The sequence below is a fragment of the Schistocerca gregaria genome, chromosome 11 (assembly GCF_023897955.1).
Source record: "Schistocerca gregaria isolate iqSchGreg1 chromosome 11, iqSchGreg1.2, whole genome shotgun sequence".
NCBI classification, from domain to species: Eukaryota; Metazoa; Arthropoda; class Insecta; order Orthoptera; family Acrididae; genus Schistocerca; species Schistocerca gregaria.
The window spans coordinates 52779936-52801825 of NC_064930.1; the positions used below are offsets into that span (position 1 = coordinate 52779936).

The following is a 21890-nucleotide window of genomic DNA, read 5'->3' on the forward strand; positions in this document are numbered from 1 at the left end:
TTCCCAAAGCATCTCTGTAACACTTACGTGTCATTCGAACCTACTGGTAACAACTCTAGCAGCCACCTCTGAATTGCTTCAATGTCTTCCTTCAATCTGACCTGGTATGGATCCCAAGCAATAGAGCAGTACTCGAGAATAGGTCACACCAGTGTCCTACATACGGTCTCCTTTACAGGTGCATCACTCTTTCCTAAAATTCTCTCAATAAACCAAAGTCGACCACTGGCCTTCCCTAACACTGTCCTCACTTGCTAATTCCATTTAATATCACTTTGCAATGTTACGCCCAGATTAAATCATGTGATAAAATAAAAACCACGAAAGGCCAGGTGGGCGGGCATGGGAGGAGGTAAGTGTGACTGACCACACAAATGTTGCATTAAGCAAGTGAAGTACGAGTCACACGTGCAGAAAGGGCAGGTGTATTACTGCGACGGGACTGGCAAGTTTCTGCTGCCCACACATCCAGTCATTCGCAGCACACAGCACTAGGAAGTCAGCAGAGAACGTGCCAGTAGGATTCCTCCCTGACAGTTCGGCCTCGTGGTGTGTACTCGTGATTTCACAACCCACCAGGGTCAGAGAGAACGGCCGACGTTACTTCGATAACACTACGGACTTGTCACACGTTTTCTGTCATTGATTATGTCGGGTGCATCTACTTTGCGTCTCAGTTCCCAGGTCGTACCTACTAACTGAGGTTTCACTGCTCGCAATAACGATGCTCGACAAGTCGAGGTTGCCGTTCGCACTGTCTGGCACAAAGTGCGCGATTCCCAGACAGTGCCGCTTCTGATTCCCCGTCAGCAGTTTCGGACCAAATTCTGCAGACCCTCGTCTCACAAACAAATTGTCAGTCAAAATGGAAGGCACCGATTTGACGCATACCCACCCGACATCTGCACTCGCTCGACGGCACTGTTATTTCTGCTCACTCGGGGTCTGGTCGAACGTGGTTAGCTACTCTGAAGCAGTCGCACCAGTCCTTTATCCCAGCTCTGCTAAGGGTGTGTGTGTGTGTGTGTGTTTGAGGTTTACGGGCGCTAAACAGCGTGGTCATCAGCGCCCAAGCGCATAGAAACAGGAACACAGGCGGTGAAGGGACGAAGACGGACGCCGAACAAGGAGAACGGCTAAAAGACACAGGCCTGACGCAGTTCCAAATGCGCACATACAGAGGCAAAACAAGAGGAGAAGAAACACACTAAAAAAGGAAAGGAAACACAAGGAAAAGAGAACAGATACCGAAGTGAAACAAGGAGGTAATCGTGACTGGCGGACCTCTTACCTAAAAACTGGGTGAGCCAGTCACCCAGCAGCACATTAAAACCTTCTCCCTAAAATCCGAGGCAACAGATTGGACAGGACACAAAACCGTAAAACCTTAACCACAGTCGCTGCGTTGTCTTGCAAAATAGAGGGCAAATCCGGTGGCAAGGAAACCACCGCCCTCTGGTCAGAGAATAAAAGACAGTCAAGTAAAATGTGGCGGACAGTAATCTGGACGCCACAAGCACTGCAGATTGGGGGGTCCTCCCGCCGGAGTAAAAAACCATGCGTGAAGGGACTGTGTCCACTGCGGAGGCGAGTGAGGAGAACCTCATCCCGCCTGTATGACTGGTAGGACGTACGCCATGGTCGCGTAGTGGCCTTTACCAGACGCAGCTTATTGTCAGAAGCTGCCAACCACTCCTCTTCCCATTGATGCATAACACGAAAACGCAAAAGGGAGGTTACAGCATGGAGGGGGACGGCACATTCAACAACGTGAGGGAGGGAACATGCATCTTTGGCAGCCACATCCGCCAGTTCGTTTCCCCTAATACCCACGTGCCCCGGCACCCAGCAGAAAGAAACCTCCTTCCCCTGCCGTTGCAGGTGGAGTAGGGCATCATGGATGTTCTGGACGACCGTATCCGCTGGGTACAAGTGTTGAATGGTCTGAAGGGCACTCAGGGAGTCAGAACAGATGAGGAACTTAATACTGGGAACACATCTCATCTGCTCCAATGCCCGCAGTATTGCAAACAATTCGGCATCGAGGATGGTAAACACCGCAGGAAGCCGTAACTTGACGACTCGATCAGGGAAAACAACAGCACAACCAACAGTGTCCCCCTGTTTAGAGCCATCTGTGAATACAGGTACATGGTCCGGATGCTGGTTTAAAATATCGTAAAATAAGGAGGTAAAAACAAACGCCGGAGTGCAGTTCCTCTGGTTCTCCGACAAGTCTAAAAGGATGCTGGGCCTCTGGAGCAACCAGGGAGGCAGGCGAGTAAAACCTTGTCGTTGGGGGGCCACACGCTCCACACCAAGGGACTCAAGCAAATGCTTGGCACGAATCCCAAATGGTTTTGTTGCCCTGGGACGACTGGAAAAGAGACGTTCCATAGGCGGTCGGGCAACGGTAGGGTACGCAGGGGAGGTAGGACAGGCAAGGAAATGACACACCCGTCGCACCATGAGGAGTTTCCGCCGGATGGCGAGCGGCGGTTCCCCTGCCTCAGCACACAGGCTGGGGATGGGACTGGTACGGAAGGCACCAGTGGCCAGCCTGATACCCTCATGGTGTACTGCGTCAAGGATCTTCAGATACGAAGGCCTTGCTGACCCATACACGGTGCAAGCATAGTCAAGACGCGATCGGACGAAAGCCCTATAAAACTGCAGCAGACGCGCCCGATCTGCTCCCCAGGACCGATGGCTCAGACTCTTCAAAATATTCAGTGCCTTCAGGGCCCGCACCTTGAGGTCTTTAAGGTGAGGCAACCACGACAACTTGGAATCAAAAGTGAGGCCCAGGAACCTCACAGTGTCTCTAAAAGGAAGAACGGTGTCCCTCAGACGCAATTCAGGGGAGGGAAAAAGACGCCGAGAACGATTAAAATGAACACACACAGATTTGTCTGCAGAAAAGGTAAAACCCGTCTTTGCAGTCCATGCCTCTAAGCGCTTTATCGTAAGCTGTAACTGCCGACTAGCACTGACAAGACTGGAGGAAGAACAGAAAACAGCAAAATCGTCCACAAACAAGGAGCATTGGGCAGGACTCCGGATAGTGGACGTGATACTGTTAATAGCAACGGCAAAGAGGGTGACACTTAAAACGCTGCCCTGAGGAACACCATTCTCCTGCACGTACAAATCCGATAGCACATTACCAACCCGATACCGAAAGAGGCGGTGAGAAAGAAAGGACCGAATGAAGATGGGGAGACGGCCATGAAAGCCCCACTCATGGAGTTGATTGAGGATAAGGCGGCGCCAAGTAGTGTCATACGCCTTATTAATGTCAAAGAAGACCCCTAGACAATGCTGGTTACGTAGAAAGGCCTGCTGGATGGCGGCCTCAAGCAGGGTCAAGTTGTAGTGGAACGACATCTCCGAAAGCCACACTGAGAGGGGCTAAGGAGCTGCCTGGTCTCGAGCAGCCAAACCAGGCGGCGGTTGACCATGCGTTCCAACGTCTTCCCAACACAGCTCGTCAAGGCAATACTCCGATAACTACTGGGATGCGTTCGGTCCTTTCCTGGTTTGAGGAGGGGAATCAAAATTGCCTCCCTCCACGAGTCAGGGTACGTGCCAGATAACCATATCATATTGAAACAGTTCAGGAGAACTTCCTTGGATGGCAGCGACAGGTGCCGCAGCATGCTGTACCGGATTTGATCATGACCAGGCGCAGTATCATGAGCCACAGACAGCGCAGAATCCAGTTCCCACATTGTGAAGGGGCAGTTATAGGGTTCAGAATTTAGAGACCGGAAGTCCAAGTGACCCCTTTCGACGGCAGTGCGGTAGCGGCAGAAATCTGGATCACAGTTAATAGTGGCGGTAGATTCCGCAAAATGCATGGCCAGTGTCTGGGCAATGTCTCTCGGCGCCGTGAGGAGACATCCCTGATGCAGCAATGCCGTGACAGGTAGCTGGCTGAGTTGCCCGGAAATCCTCCTGATGGCTTCCCATACTTTCGTAGAACTAGTGGAGCGGGAGATGGAGTTCAAGAACGATTGCCATGACCGTCGTTTGCTCTCTTTAATCACTCGCCGCGCTTTGGCCCTTGCCACCCAAAAGGCCGCAAGATTGTCAGCTGAGGGACTGCACTTAAAGCGGCGCAGAGCTGCACGGTGGGTGCGGATGGCTGAGTGGCACTCAGTGGTCCACCAAGGGACAGGACGCCTCTTGGGATGACCGGATGATCGTGGGATTGACAATTCAGCAGCATGAGAGATCACGGCTGCAACATGGTCTACCCATTCGTGGACGCTGGCACGGTGTTCCAAAACAGCCAGTTGGCTGAAAAGTGTCCAGTCAGCTCTGCAAAGGTGCCACCGGGGCGGCACTGGTAATGCCACAGCCTCATCCAGGAGGCGAATCCAGAGGGGGAAGTGGTCACTAGAATGGAGGTCAGCTGCAGCCTCCCACAGAGCAGAATCCGCGAGTGCTGGAGAGCAAAAGGAAAGGTCAATAGCCGATGACGATCCGGAAGCAGTACAGAAATGAGTGGGAGCACCAGAGTTGAGGAGGCACAGTTCTTCAGACATCATGACGCTTTCCAGAATGCGACCCCTGGGGCAAGTAGTCGGAGAGCCCCATAAGACATTATGAGCGTTGAAGTCCCCCAGAAGAAGAAACGGGCGAGGGAGTTGGCTAATAAGGTCCGTGAGAGCCTCAGTGTCTATCGCATCCGGAGGTGGTAAATAAACAGAACAGACTGTGAGCCTCCGACCCACAAGAATGTCAACTGCAACTGCTTGCAAGTCGGTGACGAGAGGGAGCTCAGATGAGGGGTGCACGTCACGGACAAAAACTGCAACACCACCCTTTGCCCTTTGCCCCGTCAGATCATCTTTTCGATATGCGGTATAGCCGCGTAAAAGAAGGAGAATCAGTGGCCCGAAAATGTGTCTCTTGCAGACATAAGCACAAGGGGCACTCTCGTATGAGGAGTTGTAATTCGGCCACATGCGTCCTGAAACCATTCAGGTTCCACTGTAATATGAGAGCCAGTGATCAGGGTGGCTGAACTTTCACCCTGCCTCTGTGCTTTGGAGGAGAGACCGTACTGGCCGGAGATTTATTCCTGGGGCGAGAAGATCGCCCCCGGTCGACATCAATGTCCATAAGATCCGATGACGACCCACGGGAGATGTCAGACAGTACGATGGCCTCGTCATCGGACCGACGCTGACTAGTCTCCTCAGGTGGCAGAACCTTCATCTTCTGAGGCTTTGTCTTGGGGGGCTTGGAATGCAGAGCCTTGTCAACAGTTGGAGGTTGACTCGCCTGGGCAGAAGGCGCCATATGGGGGGAGGCTGGAAGTACCTCAATGTCAGCAACCACGGCCTTGTCCGATGTAGCGGGGAGAGCCGCAGATTGCAAAACAACCGCAGCAGCACAAGTGCACTGGCAAGCGCAGGTTTTAGTGCTAACACTAGCAACCTCCGTTTGTGTAGCAACAGTGGCCAGTGGTACCGGTTTTTTGAGAGCGGAAGCGAAAGATGTGGAAAACACAGGAGGTTGCATGGCCTTAAAGATCTTCTTGGCCTCACCATAGGGGATGCGCTTAGATGTTTTAATCTCCTGTACCTTCCGCTCTTCGAGATAGATGGGGCAGATCCGGCTCCAGACAGGGTGACTCCCAGAGCAATTCACGCACTTCACAGGCGATGAACAATCGGCTCCGTCATGGGCAGGCTGACCACATTTACCACACGTGGCTATTCCATTGCACCCCAACGTAGTATGCCCAAAGCGCTGACATTTAAAACAGCGCATTGGGTTGGGGAAATATGGCCGTACGGACAAACGTAAGAACCCCGCTTTAACATGCTCCGGGAGTCTCGGGCAACTGAATGTGAGAATAAACGAGTCAGATTTGACGAGGTCCCCATTGACTCGTTTCATAATGTGCTGCACATCAACAATTCCTTCGTCAGCCCACTCAGATTTTAGCACGTCTATGGGATATCCACCAAGTCCCTACACGTCACAACACGCTTACTATAGTTCAAAGTGGAGTGGAGCTCGGTCTCGACAGCGTACTCTCCTAGACAATTTGCTTTCCGAAGGGCAGCTACTTGACGGGAACTAGAAGTTTCAACTAACAGAGTCCCATTGCGCAGTCGCTTTACAGATTTCAGTGTTCCTGCAATTCCCTCAAGACCCTTGTGGATGTAAAAGGGAGAAACCCTCTCAAAGCTACCCTCCTTCCTTTTAATAATCAAAAACACATTCTGATTATCAGCATGTGCTCCGTTACTACATTCTGTTAAATCTCTAGCAACACCAGGCGCTGGAGGACTCGCAGCGCGTAGCCGCTTTTTCGATTGGGTGTGTTTTCCTACCAGCGGCCCACCCAAGCCACTGGTAGGGGGAAAAGTAGAGGTCGAAGGGTCCATTGTGGTCCCACGAGCAGCTAGGGAACTAAAAGTCCGCTCAGACAGAGCCCCGCGTGCCTGAGTAAGCCTTATACAACTGGGGTGCGGCAGGTGCCCCAGAGGTTGCCCGCTTGCGACTGTTCCACCCCAACAGCCATGCATCTTCCAGGCGCGGAGCACACCGAAAGATTGAGGGGTTTTTATAGAGGTTGGCCTTCCTCGCAATCCAGGCGGTCAAGCCAAGATTACCATTCCCCGCAGCACACAACGTTTCACCGCCGCGCCGTACGGTGGTCGCTGAAGCATGTCCGGGGGTTACGGTGACAGGACACTGGCGGCGCAGACCAGTCCCCAGCTCAGGACCCCGGGGTCGCCAAGCCCGTACTCAGCAAGTGAATGCTGAGCCCCTGGGGGATCTGCTAAGGGGACCGTCCCGAAAAGCCTGTCGAATCTTCCAAACGGTTTTCCACTCCGGTACCAACATTCGCTCCTGCCCATTCCCCACTTACGATTCACACTTCACATGCTTAACAAAACATTTCTGTGGTTAGAAACACTCCCTCCCACACCCCCGCCATACTGGCCTTACATGATTTTTTAGAATTTCCCCGAGTTGAAATTGCACCTGAAAGGAATGCAACTGTAGTTGGGAGAAGCCATTGTGCAGAATCTGTAACCCTGGCTGATTACCAACCGAAGGATGGATTACTGAAGTTTTTCCAACAATGGCAGGAGCACTGTGAGAAGCACGAGCATGACCAAGAGGGCTACTCTGGAGTGGATTAGGGCTTGGTGTCTCCAAACACGGCTGTCTGTCGGGACGTCTGAAAGTGATCAGACTGTAACTACGTACACACCGACTAGATCGTCGATGCTCGTGCTCGTGTTCTGTTACACGCGTTTCTTGAGCTCTGACAAACAGTTGAAGCGAATATCGATCCCTGATGACTTGCCGGATATCACACTGAGCACGTGCCGTAACCCTCCGTGTCATCACCGGCATTTGCCTCGTCCTGTACAAAAGTGACACAATTTGAGAACTGATAAAGCTGTGGTCGAATGACCGACACCACTGTTTTTATTGTGTAATTTCCTACCTTGCATTCAATGCATTATTAGTGCTCAAGTTGTTACATCTTTTTACAACTTGCTGGAATCTGACAGTCGGCTAGAGTTTATCTGCCAGCTGCAGAAACTCTCTGCCGGCACGGAGAAGTTCACAACTGCACACAAATCTACCACACATCTCCACCTAATAAAGTCTCTGTGGGAAAGACGGAGGTTCGATACTTTGACACACCTCACACAGTGCTCACGAACTGGACTTACCGCCGTAGATAGCGAACGACTGGTCGAGGAAGAAGCGCCTCTTGAGCAGGTCCTCCATGCGCGCGCGGTCGAACGTGGCGCCGCCCTCGCCGGCCGCCGGCGCCGACAGTGCCAGCTCGCGGTCCTCCAGCACCTTCTTGCGCGCCTTCAGCTCCGCCACCGCCTTCTTCACGTCGAGCTCCGGGGCACCCGAAGCCTTCAGCTCGCGTACCAGGTCACCCTGAAAAAGTTTCCGGCAAGGCAAAGCTTAAATGTGTGTGCGATGCGCGACACGCCTATAACCTGTCGAGATGAGAAAAATACCTCGTACAAACTGTTTCTAATGACACTTATATAAGAGGCAGAAAGAAAATGTACTGTGACCATTTGGAGCTTTTGAGGGTAGGCAACACTGTATTGTAGAGGGGGATCTCCTGACCAGAGTGAGCACCACAGGAACACGATACTACATAAACTCACATCGTAATGTCCAGGTGCGTGAAAGATGACACTAATAAATCTTGCCGCATGCTGTAATCTGTTTCCTACTCCCAGGAAGAATGAAAACGACTTAATTCTTTTCAGACTGTAAACAGTTTACATTGAAGGTATTATGGACAGAGCTAGTGTGTTTAAGTGGTTTATGGAGCTTGTGGACACAACAAATGTTTGTGACAAAGAGAGTGGAAGACATCCCAGTTTGACTAATGAGTTTTCACAAATAACTGAGGAAACAGTTCGTGAAGACTGCCAAATGACAGGACAAAATTTCTGCAATGTTTCCACAACTCCTCAGAACTCCCTCAGATGCGATACTCACAGAATCATAGAAATACTGGGAATCTGTGCACGAGATTGGTCCCAAAACATTCGACAGAGCAGCAGCACGAGAAAAATTGGGTGAATAGCACCCACGAGTTTCTCAACTTACTCGAATTGGAAGATCACCACCATGTGCCAAAAAATTTGAAACCACAATTTCAGACAAAAAACATAGCCTCAGTGTTTTGTGGTCAGAAGCTACATTTTAGTCAAATTTCTGCCTCAGGATGAGACCATCAATGCACAACGATTTTGTGAGATTCTAAAATTCTCAAAAGGAGCATTCAGAACAAAAGAAGGGGAACGCTGACAAGAGGAGTGTGCTCATTGCACGACAACTTAAGTCCTCGCACTGCCTAACGAGGTGCTGTTTGACTCACTTGGTTGGGAGGTCTGAACCCCCCCCCCCCCCACCTCCCCCACATTCCCTTGACTTGGCATTTTTGGAGTCAACGAAAGTGGAATTAAATTTTCAGCCAATGACAAAGAGGAAAAAGAGGTTCTAGGGGCAGGAGCTGGCAGGAGAGTTCTTCTAGGAGGGTATAAAGAAGGTTGTGTCATGGCTCACCACATGCACTGAACGGGATGGTGCTTACATGAAAAAATAGCCTATAAGTGTACCAACGATACTCTGATTTTTTTTTTTTCAAATACACTGCTTCTAAAATGTATAAAAAATCTAGTACAGTTATTTTCTGAATATGCCTCTTACTTCTATTCACAGCTGCAGTATCCACAAAGCCAGGCCTAATAGCAATGTACGAGGGTAGACAAAGGTTTAACCATCACCTCCCTAAAATAAAATAAAGTAAGTAATTTTTTGTTTGTTTGCAATTATAGATATTTTGTCACACACATCCTGCAGTTCTTGTACACACTGATATCTTTGAGACAGCAAAAAGCCATATGGATTGGCCTGCATCATCTCCAACATTTACCCTGCTGCTAAAAATGAACTACCACACAAAACTCCATTTCACCTACATCCACGCTCTGCAAACCACAGTGAGATGCACGGCAGAGGGTATGTCCCATTGTTTCAGTTATTACGATTTCTTCCCGTTCCATTCACATATGGAGTGCGGGAAGAATCATTGTCTGAATGTCTCTGAGCATGCATAATTATTCTAATATTATCTTCGTGATCCCTATGTGAGTGATACGTAAGGTGTTGTGCATTCCTAGAGTCATCATTTAAAGCCAGTTCTCGAAACTTTGTTAGTAGACTTTCTTGCGATACTTTATGTCTATCAAGAGTCTTCCAGTTGAGTACCTCTGCAACACACTCCCACGGATTAAACAAACCCGAGACAATTGTATATGTTAAATATCCCACGTTATTTCTAGCTGGTACCAGATCCCACACACTTGAGCACTATTCTCAAATGGGTCGCACAACTGATTTGTGAGCAATCTCTTTAGTAGATTGATTGCACTTCTCCAGTGACCTACCAGTAAACCGAAGCCTACCACCTGCTTTACGCGCAAATGAGCCTTTGCGATCACTCCATTTCATGACCCTACAAAGTGTTTCACAAAGGAATTTGATTTAAATCAAGCTGCCAACCATTGTACCACTTTGAAATTTTATTGAGGCCTGACTGAATATTTATGCAGCTTCTTTCAGACAGTACTACATTACAGATAACTGCACCATCTGCAAAAAGTGTGAGGTTACTATTAATATTTCCTGTAAGGTCCTTAATATACAACATGAAAAGTGAATGTCCCAACACACTTCCTCGGGGCACATTCAAAGTTACTTCTATATCCGACGACAATTGACAGACTGTGCTATTTTGTTTCGTCTTCACCAGCAGGGCGCTACAGTACTGTGGCACAGTGATTCGATGTGTATGAGAACTGAAAACACAATTTGGTCTAAGCATTAACTAAGGCTTCGTGTCATCTTCATCCACACGCTGACAATCGACGTAAACTGCACTGCAGCAGGTATTTCCCATGGCACCCATCACCCGTGCTGCTTCCCGTTCCATTTACCTACGAAGTGCAGGTAGAGTGACAGTTCCAACGCCTCTGCGCACACTCTAATTAGTCTAACCTCGTCCTCACAAACCGTATGGAAGCAGTACGTATGGAGTTGTTGTACATTTCGATTCTCATCATTTAAAGGTGCGTCTCGAAACTTGATACACAGGCTTTCTTGACATACTTTGCGTCTACTCTTCACAGTGTGCCAGTACTGCTGTTTCAGGGGAGTCTCGCGCCAGTGAAACAACCGGCTGCACTGATGTTTCAGTACGCAAAACATCAGTCACACGACCGTACCTACCCGGTTTCAGAGGACACCAGATCGTGCAGGCTCTACCATTCTGAAAGTAGTTGCACTCGTCTACTCCCATATTGCACACTTTTTTCCCCATTTCAGTTGCTTTCCTTGTCATTTTTTTGTTTTTGTTTCCATTTGATATATACTGCCAAAATTTATTTATTTTTGATACCATTTATGCCATTAAAGAGACGAATACAGTAAGAGGGTTCAAAACTATGTAGGCTGCAGTAGGTATTCGGAGATTAAGAGTCTTCCACGGGACATAGTGGAAGTCTTTAGACTGAAAATCACAACGACAAAAACGACTGTGACTGTTTAAGGGGGGGTAGGACGTCAAACGGGCCGACTTGGAGCAGGAGAGGCACCGCAGGACATTTTAATTTCCACTGTCTATACTTTTACACATAAATTCATAAAACTTTAACAGCATGACCAGAAAGGATACAGGATTCATACTCATAGCAGTGGAAACACTTTCTTTTTTTTTTTACATGTGGAATATCATCATTTTTTTCACTTACTATTGGCTGCATTTGTTGCTGTAGGTACACTTTTCTTCTTAAGTAAGATAGATTCTTCAATGACTTTTGTACAGCATACAAACCGTAGTTACAGTGTATGAAACCCTAGAAGTTAGTTATATATGCAGTGTAGTGAGACTCCTATGCGGGTATTTGAGAACTGACATGTAGGTGAGGGATTTGTGTGGCATTCGCGTCTTTCCGACGGGTGTGTGGTAAATGTGGAAATGTGAAGTATGACAACATTATTACCAAATGAGTCCAAAAGGGATTGACGTGATGTTATTCTCTTCTCAGCTGGCAAATGTCAGACATTGGTAGACATCTGTCAGAGAACGAACAATGTTAATGGGGCAACATGTCTGATGAAAACCTGTGTACCTATAGCAACAAATGCAGCCAGTAATAAATGAAAAAATGATGAAATTTCACATGTAAAAAAAGGTATTTTGCTATGTTTCTGAACTTCCACTGCGATGAGTGCGAGTCCTCAATCCTTCCTGGTCAAGGTGACAAAATTTTTGAATTTATTTGTAAAAGTATAGACAGTAGAAATTAAAATCTCCTGCGGTGACTCTCCTGCTCCAAGTCGGCCCGTTTGACATCCTACTCGCCTTAAACAGCCTGGTATTACTTGCTCATTATGTTAGTTTTAAAAAATGAGAGTCTCCATAATGTAAATGAGAATACCTAAACTCAAGCAGGGGCTAAAGGAGTTCCTAGGTTTACATGCTCTATGGTTCTAATTGCCTTTTTCGTATTCTGAAAACTAGCTCAGCTCCTGTCAAATTACCCCAGAATATGATCCCATATAGTGATGAAATAAACACTACAACCACCTGCTTATTAGATCGTATGTCCGTCTTCGAAACGAAATAGATCACCGATTCTACGTATCAGGGTTTGTAGAGGTACGTGCCACTAGACGGCCAACAGCCTCGCTGTAACGGTAGCTCCGGTCCCCTCCAGATCGGCTAAGTTAAGCACTGTCGGGTGACCGTTCGGGTCTGCAGAGAGTTGCCGACAAGCTGGAAGCACTCTGTCGCCGTGAAGCCGACTGAGGAACTACTCGACTGAGAGATAGTATCTCCGCTCACGAAATCTGATAACGGCCGGGAGAGCAGCGCACCGACCACTGCCCCTCTGTATCCGCACCCAGTGACGCACATCGGTAGAGGATGACGTGGCGGTCGGTCAGCACCGTTGGGCCTTCTGAGGCCTGTTCAGACGGAGGAGGAGAAAAATGTAGCATTAGACGTCTATGTCATGTAATTTGTGCAAATAACAGGCCGTCAATTTACGTACACAGTGCCTGATAGTGACCTAGACAGGTTCCGTAGATTTACATCGGGTGAATTTGATCACCGAGGCATCAACGTAAGTTCACTATAATGCTACACAGACCACTGCAGCAGGGATCTGGCTCTGAAGCACGGGCAATTATACTGTCAGGGAAGACATCGAGCCTAAAGATAGATCCGTTATCATTCAGCTACAAAATAGCAGGTCAGCAACTGGAAGCAGTTAATTCCATAAATTATCTGAGAGTACGCATTAGGAGTGATGTAAAATGGAATGATTATATGAAGTCGATCGTCGGTAAAGCAGATGCCAGACAGATTCGTTGGAAGAACCCTAAGGAAATGCAATCCGAAAACAAAGGAAGTAGGTTACAGTACACTTGTTCGTCCACTGCTCTAATACTGCTCAGCAGTGTGGGATCCGTACCAGATAGGGTCTATAGAAGAGAGAGAGAGAAGATCCAACAGAGACCAGCGCGCTTCGTTACAGGATCATTTAGTAATCGCGAAAGCGTTACGGAGATGATAGATAAACTGCAGTGGAAGACTCTGCAGGAGAGACACTCAGTAGCTCGGTACGGGCTTTTGTTGAAGATTCGAGAACATACCTTCACCGAAGAGTCAAGCAGTATATTGCTCCCTCCTACGTATATCTCACGAAGAGAGCGTGAGGATAAAATCAGAGAGATTAGAGCCCACACAGAAGCATACCGACAATCCTTCTTTCCACGAACAATAAGAGACTGGAATACAAGAGAGAACTGATAGAGGTACTCGAGGTACCGTCCGCCATACACCGACAGGTGGCTTGCGGAGTACGGATGTAGATGTAAAGGGATGTGGCAGTTCACAAATGTCGACGTGTCTTCAATTACTACCACAGGTCCCACGCAAGCGGAGGTAAATGTCTCCCGTAGCACAACATTCCTCCCATCACCCCGCACCCGTGGCACACTGCACATTTTGAAGTCTTTCACCTCGACGACAGTGTCTGTGGAGACGAACGTCAAACTCGCTTGTGCTGCAAAACAACTGTGTGTGCACCAGCACTGTGTTCTTTTGGCACGTGAACATTTGACCAGCTTCGCTCATTCACAGGCACTGTGTAATAATAATCTGCCCCCAAGTGAAAGTCACTTATCTCAATTGATTTTCCTATTTGCAGCCCACATCTTCGCTAGGGTAATCCCCCGTGTGCGTCTGCTCCACTTACATACTTCTGTTACCACGCCATGAGCCTGGGTCGTCACCGACCGGCATCTAAAGTCACAGAGGTCGTAATGTTTTGGCTTCTCAGGGTAGTTAAGGTGGAAAAGAAAGTAGGGATAATGTGTACTCTTCAACTGCGGATACAACAGCCAGACCAAATCTGGTGCGAACATCCACACCAGAGGGGACTGCAACGTCGTTATTTCGACGATGACAGTATTGAGCCAAATTTACAAGAATGGTACGAGCCCACTTCCCAGTACATCACATACTCTCTCAAACCATGAAGTTTCATTACATTTATGCTACCCCTTCCGGGTGCTTTACTCTTTTCATCAGGTGGTGTGTTTTACACTGACGTATAAAAATTGACTGAATTTGCTGTTAATAATCAAACAGCAGGATATGTACAATATCCTAAAGTTCATCTACCTCAAGGTCTATGACTGGCACAGTGGATGTACTGTCCTTAGTAGCAGAACTTTATAGTCCGATACAATAATTTTATTTACCTCAAAATTAATTCTCCTCACTGAGATGAAACATCAGAAAGCAAATTTTGAAACTACATTTTATATTTCGGATGGTTTTGAAGATTGTAATGCGTATCAAAGAAGTTGAGAATCTCCAGGAAGAAATTTTCACTGTGCAATGGATTGTGCACCGCTACGAAACTTCCTGGCAGTTAAACATTGTGTGCCAGACCGAGACTCGAACTCAGAACCTTTGCCTTTAGCAGGCAAGTGCTCTACCGAATTGGCTACCTGAGTGAGACTCTCAATCTCTCCTCACAGTTTTACTTACGCCAGTATCTCATATCCTATGTTTTGAACTTCACAGAAAGTTTCCTGTGTTTCCTATCTGTACGCACTCCATTGCAGAATGAAAATTTCATTCTGGAAACATAACCCAGGCTGTGGCTAACCCACATCTCCACAATATCCTTTCTTCCAGGAGTGCTAGTTTGTAAGTTTCACAGGAGAACGTGTGCAAAGTTGGGGAGGGGAGGAGACGAGAGGAGAGGAGATACTGGGGAAAGTAAAGCTGTGAGGACAGGTCGTGAGTCGTGTTCAGGTAGCTCAGTCGGTAGAGCACTTGCCCATCAATGGCAAAGTTCCAAAGTTCAAGCATCGGTCTGGCACACAATTTTAATCTGCCAGCAAGTTTCAGATAAGAAACTATCAATGTTGGAGTTACGTTCAGTATTACGTAGTGCACATTATGTCCAGCTAGTGAGAGGTACCTAGTATATTTGCTTTTGGATATTTGATACACAAGTCTATAATGTTTATATTTTTATATGAAGTTCTATTTATCATAGCACATTTTTTCCTACTCTAATTCCTGATATGTTGTTTGTTGTTGTGTTCTTCAGTCCTGAGACTGGTTTGATGCAGCTTTCCATGCTACTCCTGTGCAAGCTTCTTCATCTCCCAGAGAATTCCTGATAGGTGTTTGACAATAATGTGAGGTAATGTCAGCACTAAAGTAACTGTTTTCAGTAAGGAGATTTTTTTTAACTTTATTCTGTACAGGCTCTCACTGCTGGTATCACTAGAGTAATGAAATCATTAGACACCACACTGATGTTCAAATTGAGGATTGGTCCATTAATATTTTTCCACATATTTTCACAGTTCTTTGTTCAATACTTCAACTCAATGTGGTTTTTAGTTAGTTTGTCGCATACCTTTGTGGTAATATTTTGTCACAGGTCGGTTTTCACTTAATGTATCTGTAGGCAGATCTTCCGTAGGCGAAAATATGAGGTCGAACATCATTACGGAGAGATTTCTGATCTACATCATTCTTTTTTCCTTCTCTTTCCAATTTTCTTTAGGCAGTTTTAATTCAAGGTGGGCTTTGTTAGGCTTTACATCCAGGAAAGAGAAAAACTGGACTGCACTACGGCCCAATGTACCTACACCTGTCTTCCTGTTTGTTATTTGTTTGTGGATCAATTAAAACACAGGAGCATGATGTCCTAGAGGATGACCTCGTAAACCAGAGACATCAAAGAACAAAGGGCTACAGCTGCATCAGTGGAGGGGTATCCACTCACACAGTAAGCTTGGTATTCAAAGGAGGTGCTAGCTTCTCCCTCTAACAGTTCACTAATTTGAGTTGCTCCTCAGGATTTTGAACAGTGGAGATGCTAGTTGAAACTTTTGTCAAATCTGAAGTCACATCCATTACATGAAATCATTCAGATTTGTTTGGGTTTCGAAGCATGGCACGCAATCATTTTCAAAAACTGAGCAAGCTCATGGCTGTGTGGCTGAGGAGGGCGAATGTGCAGTCTGCCCGTACGGAGAAGACCGTTTACGACAGCCGCCACTGTGAGGATGTGGGACAATATTTGAATAAAATGTAAACCTCAGAAACACATCTTGGCAGGTGGAAAGTAAGGCAGAATGTCGCACCTACATAGCCCAACATTTATTTTTTCCAGCAAGATGTGTCCTTCAAATGCAATATAAAGGCCCTTCTGTTAACTCTGCTTCCCTTTCGTCTTCTATGTGTGCACCCAAAAAAATGATGGTCAAAGTTTTCTCTGAGCATTAACATAGAGGGCAATCGAAAAGTTTCCGTTTGGATGGCACGCAGTCAAGAATCGGTAAGGCAAACGTGCAAAACCACCGCGGGCACTGAGGCAATCATCCCACCACTGAACCAGGTTGAAGAATCGTGTTTGCTAAAACACCACGTTCTGCTGCACAAAGAAGGTGTAACTGCCTCACCCGACAGGAATCGTCGACCATTCGAGGCCTTTTTCTAAGTGACTGAAGACGTGAGAGATGTAAGATGAATGCTCGGGTGTCTCCCAAAATGGATGGGGCTGGCTGCCCAGACTGACCAGCATTTGTGCTGATTTGTGACCGGCACGAACTTGGCGCACCATTCCACAATGGAGGTTTTCATCAGATGTGTTGCCCCATAAACATTGTTCGTTCTTTGACAGATGTCTACCAATGTTTGACATTCGGCAGCTGAGAAGAGAATAACATCACATCACTCCCTTTTGGATGCATTTGGTAATAATGTCGTCATATCTCACATATCCACATTTACCACTCGCCCGTCGGAAAGACACAAATGCCACACAAATCTCTTGGCTATGTGTCAGTGCTTAAATACCTGCATAGGGGTCACACTACACTGCATATACGCTGCAGAAACACCCTCAAATGAAAGCCTTTAGATCATCCCTAATAGTTTTTGTTACAGCCTCGGAGAAGTCAACACTTCAACTTAATAAGGACCCAATCTGTATTTTTACCAGGGCAGCTGCATTTTTGAAATTATCTTCAATATTTTCCACAAGAAACACAGTTCTCACTATGAAGGAACCACCATCTGTCACAGACAAATTAAATACTAGCTAAAGCACTTCATTCTTTGTTTCACAGTTCATACCTCTTCTCAAGATGTGGCGGCGGGTGAGAATGCTGAGGGATTACAAAATTGCGCATTAAATTCCCTTCTCAAAGCCACTAAGAAAGACAGTTATACACAGTTATCATCTGGTGTAAGTTCGATTCTTTTCAGTTACAGGTCATTCCCACAAGCCTATTATTCCAACTGAGTGTCCTCCACACTAGTGCCACTCGGACACAGTGACTTACACCCGGCTCGACAGTCGTCGCTCGGAGCCTCTAACGGACACAAAATAAGCATCTACTTTTTTGATTTTTCAGAGAGTTAACAAGTGTGGCAACACCCTGTGGGCCACGTGTCATCACGGGGCTGTGGTCAACACGAGGATACATGACTGCCTACCATGTCAGCTCTCTGGCAGGAGTAGTTGTCCGTGTACAGAGGACACACAGACGGCTGCCGTAGGCCGTGAACGAAGTACCATCCGAGATGTGACTTCCCCGAATGGTCAACACCGTTGTCGTAGGTTTGAAGAAACAAAAAGTGAATCAAATCCAAAGCAAAGTCTAGATTTTATTTTGCTGAAAAGGTGACACTAATATGCTACTTTTTAGCAAATTAATGTCACCTTTTCAGCAAATTAAAATCTAGACACGGCTTTGGATTTGATTCACTTTTTTTCTTTCTTCAAACGTATATGATACAAGAAAGCAAAGTCAGCAATCAATTCGGGAACTAAAGAACAGCCACATCAGAACAGCCATGGTCGACAGAGGACGAGAAGGGAGAGCTCGAAGGGAAGGGGAGGAAACTGTAACATGAGAAATTAAGAAAAAAATACTGCAACAGAGCGTAGCCTCACGACTGCCACACACATACCTGCGAAAGATTTGTGGGACCCGTGTAGGAAAGATGATAGTCATTCCTCAACCTCTGTACTCACCAGATCTGGCTTTGTACAATTTATATCTCCTCCCCAAGATGATACGAAGTTGGAAGGATGAAATTTTGATACTATGGAAGTTAAATGAATAGTTTAATATCAAGGGTTCTATATTAACATGTGTAATTAATGTAGGTGGCTGAGAATTATGCTGAATAATGCTTATTCAAGAAAGGACATCTGAAATAAGCAACAAGTGGTTCTACAATATTCAATTAAAATACAGACAGAAAATACCCTTATCAAATGCAGTAAAGTTACAATGAGAGTGTTACGAGAAGGTAGCAAAATCTCCAAATTAAATTAATATCTCAGATACATGAAAACTAAGTCAATTTTGTGGTCACAATACACGAAATAATCATCAGCTCAAAAGAGTTCAGAGTTCAACATGATGATTATTATTCATAAACTGACACATGCAATACAAACAACAGTAACTCATGCACTATCTATCCTCAGTTCCGTAACACAAGCATTAAAAGTTATAGTCCTACACTGGAGCGCATTCAGACCTCTTGAAGTAGAAAATACCTTGAAAAATTGAAGTATGCTAGAGGCCATTTGCCACCCAAAATCAATCAACCACTCCATCAAGAATCACATGATACCACAGACGGTCTGTCTTCTTACAGAATGAATATGTAAAGGCCCCTTCGTGATCTAACTGAAAAGTGTCCTGAAAAGTTAAAGTTTCATAGCAACTGTTTTCACCACCAGGATCTTTCACCTATGCATTTGAATCATGTATTTCACCACAGACAGATATGCCTCCTTCCAGCACAAATGTAAAAATTGTCCAGAATCACTCCTTTCAGCTTTTCACTTGCAAAATCCCAGTCTCCACTTGACTCCCGTAGTGTTCCCCTACTGTCTGCCTTCCACTGGCTGAATGCTGGCAACACCAAAAATACATCATTCTTACACCCTACAGACATCATTTGACTCATCTTGACCACTTTCTGCACTAAACTAACATATTACAACAATATTTAAATAAAGAAATGTTATAAACATTCTGTCACACTCAAACCATTCACAATAAATATAAATATGTAAATAGGCCAGTGTTCTAATCCAAGTGTGCTCAAAATAAATGACAACAAATTCTTGTCATTTAGGCCTGCTTGTCAGAAGTATCTGTTAGTTCTCTTTAACTGCAAAGGTGGTGTCAACTAACAAATTTGACTGACAACTTCTCAAATTATCATGATCTTGAGTTCTCAATTGTAGTTAATACTTAAAGTTACTGATAAAGTAGTAACTATTCATTAAATTCACAAGTATGACAAAATGTGAGGGTTTCATACTTGTGTTATTCTGGGGAATACAATTTTATGACAATTATTTGCATAATGACAAAGATATAAAAGATGTTTACATCAATCAACAAAATAGATACATATATGTAGATTTGAGGGATGATAGCTACAGTGCAATGCTATCACCTGGCATACTGTCTGTGAAGTGGTTAAGAGTTGCTAATTCAGAGTTCCATTGTATAATGTTTATTCACTGTGAAATACTAATGAGTGTAGTTTTAAAGGTAGGCCTACTGAAATATTGTGTTGTCATCAGATGCATCTTATTTATCCCAGATTGTCAGTGTATTCAGATTTGCATTGCTATTTGACTGCAAATTATTACAGATTCTAAAGAGCTGTAAGAAGCCACCTTTCATTTTCTGACACCTTGCCATGTTTGGTACACTGCCTGCACAAATGCCTTGCAAGCTACAGGTGTCTAAATTCCCAGATCTGAGATTTCCCCTTTACTGGTGACAATGCTCAACTCTACCTGGACACGACTGTACCAATTGCCTAGCCAGACCTCCTGCGGTGTGCCCTGGGCATGCTAGCATTGAGCTGTACGACAATTTCATCTTAGCTCGTACCAATACTAGGCAGTCGATCAGCTCGCTTACATAGGAGTAACATCACACTAAGAAAAAGCTTTTTGAGTGAGGTGCTACAGGAGAATGCCAACGATTAGAAGGGTAGATGGAATAAGAAATGATGAGACACTGAATTAAGTTACAGTTAATAGAAATATATGTCACAATTTGAGCAAATTTGTTGATAGAATGCACCCTGAGCCATCAAGGGATGATCAGTTTGCTAACAAAAAGAAATGTGGGACAACAAACATGGCAGGGGACCTGCGCATTAATACAGTAAGGAGCTTCAAACAGTTGCAGAGTGCAGTTATGCACACATGGTAGGCCTAATGATCCATGGGTGAATGTTACAGTGATGTTGAAGAAATTGAATTGGCACACTCTTATACACAATTTACGTCTATCTCAAAAAAGCCTACTAACAAAGTTTCAAGAACCGGTTTTAAATGATAACTCTAGGAATATGCTGCAACCCTCTCCATATTGCTCATATAGGGATCACGAAGAAAAGATTATAATAATTACAGAACACACGGAGCCATTCAAACAATCATTCTTTCAACCCTCCAGACGTGAATGGAATGGGAAGAAATCCTGATAGCTGGGACAACATGATGTTCCCTCTGCCGTGCTCTTCACTGTGGCTTGTAGAGTGTGGATGCGGACTGAGATGTAGAAACAAGTCAGACAAAAACTTTATAACAGTGACTGTCTTACAAAGATACCTCTATCCATCCGAATAGGCCTCAGAACGCCCAACAGTACTGACCGACCACCATGTCATCCTCAGCCAACAGGCTTAACTGGAAGTGGATATGTAGGGGAATGCGGTCAGTTCACCATTCTACTGGCCGCTGTCAGTTTTTGTTCTTCGAGCTACTACTTCTCAATCAAGCAATTCCTTAATTGACATCACAAGAGCTGAGTGCACCGTGCACTCCGCTTGCCAACAGTGCTCGGCAGACCCAGATGGTACCCGTTAGTCAGCCGAAGGCGACAGTGCTGAACTGCGATTATTTGCGAGAATTGCTGTTACTACTGCAGCAAGGCTGTTGGCTCACAAAGATATTAGAAAATGAAACTCTAGTAAGGGTAGTTCCTGTTTCATAAATAAATTTAAGCACGGTGACAAAAAGCAAACGCACAAAGCTGAAATCATATGAATAACGAAGAAACTACTACTTCATGTTACATCTTTAAGACCGAATGACAGCACTCTGTGCTTCAAAGGTTTAGTGGTCAATTAGATATGGATCCAGCATCCTCGCGGCAAGAATGTTAATAGGCCTATATCTATTATGCGACATATGATAAATATTTCAAACTGAATGTGTCAATTACATGTGCATCTATACCCTAGCCCAGTGACTATAACACTACAGTTGTGCAGCACCATTTTCGCTACTTTCATTCAAATGTGGGATACACATTATTGTGGTAGCATTTAGACAATGTGAATGTTATTAATATGGATGAAATCAACGAAATGTAGGGGCAAGACAACAGCAAATGAATTGGCATGACACCATAGCGGAAAACATTTCGATGATTCCCAGTAAACAACAGAGAAAGAAATTTTGTTGCTTAACTCGTGTTCCATAACATCACTGTTTACAAAGTAGTATTGTCTGCAACTTTTCGAAATGTACATCGTGAGGGCAAAAATTATTTGACATATTTTGTTCTTGTTTCAATGTTAAATAAAGGCGAACTGAGTCCGATAACTTCGTTAAGATATGTAGTCGCGGTTCTTTATCCCATGTCAACCACCCAGCTTGTTCTACAGACATCGACACGGACATTAGAAGCTCAAGTTTTTTGCTGCATATTCC

The 21890-nt window shown here is 45.5% G+C and overlaps 1 protein-coding gene across 1 annotated transcript in view; it reads right to left on the reverse strand.

The window, feature by feature from the left end:
* The window catches only part of LOC126295389 (glycine--tRNA ligase), a 150565-nt gene that overhangs the window by 128332 nt on the left and 343 nt on the right, over positions 1-21890 (reverse strand). Inside the window, exon 2 of the mRNA XM_049987870.1 lies at positions 7716-7935. Within this exon, the coding sequence (XP_049843827.1) occupies positions 7716-7935 (220 nt within the window). The remainder of the gene's footprint in view (positions 1-7715; positions 7936-21890) is intronic.